Source organism: Sinocyclocheilus anshuiensis, unplaced genomic scaffold (genome assembly GCF_001515605.1).
Source record: "Sinocyclocheilus anshuiensis isolate Anshui unplaced genomic scaffold, SAMN03320099.WGS_v1.1 scaffold976, whole genome shotgun sequence".
NCBI classification, from domain to species: Eukaryota; Metazoa; Chordata; class Actinopteri; order Cypriniformes; family Cyprinidae; genus Sinocyclocheilus; species Sinocyclocheilus anshuiensis.
Genome location: NW_015552538.1, coordinates 2,149,566 through 2,153,220, shown reverse-complemented (window position 1 = coordinate 2,153,220; position 3,655 = coordinate 2,149,566). Strand labels below are relative to the sequence as shown.

Sequence of the window (3,655 nt, the reverse complement as noted above, 5' to 3'; positions counted from 1 at the left end):
TTTGAGAGAGGCGGGGCATAGAGGACCTACAATAATGTACAGTATTTGAAAAATGTTTTTTGAACATTAAAGCATGTCAACATATGGCATGTTTAAAGGCACAATATGTAATTTTCGCCACTAGAGGGTGCGTACTTTTATTATGCCACAGTCGACCGCTTCAGCTCCTTCCGTTCGTGCGTATGTGGGGGAAAAAGCAGCGCTGTTTTATCATACTAGATACATTCTAAAGTTTTGTTATAATGCTACTCTGTGCGGTCGTCACCGATCTAATAAAATGCACAACATATTAAAGCGTCTTTTGTTTTCTACAAAACAAAACCGGAAATCGAGGGGTTATGACGTCATTGGCAGGCGACACAATGACACTATGGACACGCTCCGTGTCACTAGTTAAAATTGCTTATTTCTCTGGATTTAAACATTCTTCGAAACATTTGGGATAATGTAAATACACAAGTCAGCAAAATATATAACACTGTTCTAGTGGTTTTTGGATATTTTAATAAAACAAATCTTACATATTGTGCCTTTAATGTAACACATTTATTTACATTTTTATATTTAACCTCAAAATCAATATTTGTGAAATATTTAAAATGTAATTTTGCATAAAGAAAAAACATATTTTAGAGCCATTAAAGTCTTTTTGCATTGAGTTAATTTTCATCCAGTGAATATCTTAATGGTCCTACAAATAGGATGTGCTTTAATATATGCATTATATAAATATTCTTTTTTTATATTGTCATGAAACATGACCCAGGCACTTATTTATGAAATGAATTCTTGTGGTGAGAATATAAAATCTTTGTGGTTATTTCAGCAATACTGTAAGGAAAACTTGTGGGGTTTTAGACCAGTAAATAGCTGGAGGAAGCAAATTAAAGGGTTTTGGTGGGCATGAGAGATTATTTCAGCTGTCTTGAAATTAACTATTCCAAATACACTGAAAATTATTTTTTAAATGTGATTAAATTCTCTGGCAAATCCTCGGTTTTTAACTGTTACAGATTGGGAAGGGATGGCAGTGGGATGCTGTGGTGCTCATGAAGGAGTTGCTACTTGGGCGTTCAGTCAATGTCCACATTATTGTAAGTGAATTTATCTACACCACTCCATGTATCAGCAGAACTCTATTTATCACTAAATTGTCAATTATCATGTGTTGACAAGCACTCTCCCCATAAACCTGTTGTTTTGCAGGAGCACCCAGAGGATCCGTGCGGCTGTGTAAAAGTTGAGATAACGGTGGATGGAATGGCGCTTAGCAAGATAATGGTGCATCACCAGTATGCCAGTTTTGATCCTGCCATCAGCAGCCAGGAGGTCTGATCAGTGGATATTAGTAAAAGCAGAGTTGTTTTGCTTATGTGAGGTGTAGATATTAACAGTGTGTTTATGTGCAGGATTATGTGGTTAAGCCTCCCGTCCCTGATTTGGATGACTGGGACCTAAACACAGTGGTAAAAGTTTCATTTTTGTTGACATCATGCAATTCCTGAATTTCTGGTTAAATTATTTTCATAGAAGTCACTCGGTTTGCTTACTAAATGTCAGAACTGGTTTAGTAGCAATATGTTGTGTTTTCAGGGGTTGGAGGAGCCCCAGCCTGTATTGGGGGTTTATAAAGAACTCCAGATTCCTAAAGTAAGAAAACATTTCCCTGTCAAGGTCAAGCATATCCGCGCCCCAAATGAGGTATGTGAGCTGGTTAGGGCTGGACGATATGGCCAACATTTATATCACGATATATTTCTTAATTTCGGTCGATGCGATATAATTCCGATATCGATATGAACAATGTTTTTTTTAAAAAGCCTCAGAAAAACTGCCAAAAACGCCCACAACAGATGTATGTACCTACAAACTTCTGAAAAATGATTTGCCAAGTCTATGAAACCTCTTTCTATAGAACTATATATTATAGAAATAAAAATGGTACAAATAAACTGTTCACCTTTTATTTGTATTTAGCCTTTATACAAACAAGAAATGTGAAATCACCGTCAAATAAACATAAGACTCTCAGAATCACCTTATTAATATTAATATCTTTACCTTTATACTATAACATAGGCTGATTATTCTTATAGATTGAAACAAACGTGCTGCAGCCAGGATAAAGAATATTAAATGTGCTCAGAGTTGCTGCAGAAAACAGAAAAAAAAGAGTGAGCAACAACAAAAAACATGTTGCTGGAGATGGGCTAATTGAAAATTCTAATTCGTTCTCTGCCAGCAGGAGACGCTTTTGCAGCGGCAGAAACTGTTGTGGCTAGAAGGGGATACAGCTCCTACCGGAAACTAACAATGAAATTAAATTTTCTACCTATTAGATTGTTTTATTAACGTCTACACCTACCCCTTACAATAATGCAAAAGTAGTAATTATTGTTGTACAGCAGTGTTGGGCTAGTTACTCAAGAATGTAATACATTACTCATTACTAGTTACTCCTTTCAAAATTAATATTGTTTCTTATTACTTTCTGGCAACAGTAATTTCTAGTTACACTACTAGTTACATTACTTTTTCTTCACACCCCACAGAAATGACTTGTAATAGATGTAATGAAATCTGCTTTGTTTAAAGCAGACTGGCAATTCCATAGACCAATAGAAAAAGAAAGTAGTGTATTAGGAGACATAGGCAAAGTGCGCAGGTTGTAAGGATTGCACTGCCTACAGTGTGTGATGCATGGTTTGCGAGTGGTAGTGATAATAGTAGTAGTTACTAGTAGTTACACTACAAGTTACAATACTTTTTCTTCACGCCCCACAGAAGTTGTAACTGTGTATCTTCCACATAAAATTCTTCTAGAATGTTACTAACAACATATTTCTGCCTCATTTGACCAAAAGCCACATTGGATTGCAGACAGAAGTTATTACAAACACTCAATAGTGACTGATGGTGACATTCAAGTAGAAGTGTTATTAATCTCATTAATTGTCATGTGTAGCTTGAAGCTAATTGTAATTTCTCTGTTGACCATATATGATTATTTCATTATGTATTTTATCAAATCGCATAAGTTTGTAAGAAACATAATTTTCCAAAGAGAATTGTAATTATAGTAATATAATGTACCACATGCTGATCAGAAGGATGTGGGTGGGATGTAATGCCAGGGTAAAGTAAAGCCACAACTTACACAACAGTGTTCAGATCATCTTTTTTCCTGACAAAATCAATATAATGCAATATTTCTATCTGCTGAATGTAAGTTTTTCCATATTCCAAGCTTGCCTGCTGCACTGGGGACATCACATGCATGTTAGGGCTGGGTTTTGACTAGGGCTGTGCGATTAATCGAAATCGTCATAAAATCGCGATTTGAGCGTGCGCGATTTCTAAATCGCTTTATAGCACGATTTTCCGCGCACCCGACCTCCTTCAGTATGCTATCCGAACCAATCAGAATGCAGCGCGCCTAAATGGAGCACGAGAACAGAACAGACCGGGTGGGCATACAAACGTAACGCCAGGTTCACACACTCCGTCTGTGGTGCGTATTTTTTCCGCACCCATGTTAACGGATCAGAGCGTTCACACTGCACGCGATTGCGCTCCGGCAGTGCACTCCAGGAGCGGTGCGTCTGCAGCAGTCATGCTGCGATCGTTTCCGCACGGAGTCTATTTCTGCTGTGCT

The 3,655-nt window shown here is 37.3% G+C and overlaps 1 protein-coding gene across 1 annotated transcript in view; it reads left to right on the top strand.

Moving 5' to 3' along the window:
* The window catches only part of rnf17 (ring finger protein 17), a 39,588-nt gene that overhangs the window by 29,511 nt on the left and 6,422 nt on the right, over positions 1–3,655 (top strand). Inside the window, exons 29-32 of the mRNA XM_016454333.1 lie at positions 1,014–1,094; positions 1,207–1,329; positions 1,410–1,466; positions 1,594–1,701. Of these exons, the coding sequence (XP_016309819.1) occupies positions 1,014–1,094; positions 1,207–1,329; positions 1,410–1,466; positions 1,594–1,701 (369 nt within the window). The remainder of the gene's footprint in view (positions 1–1,013; positions 1,095–1,206; positions 1,330–1,409; positions 1,467–1,593; positions 1,702–3,655) is intronic.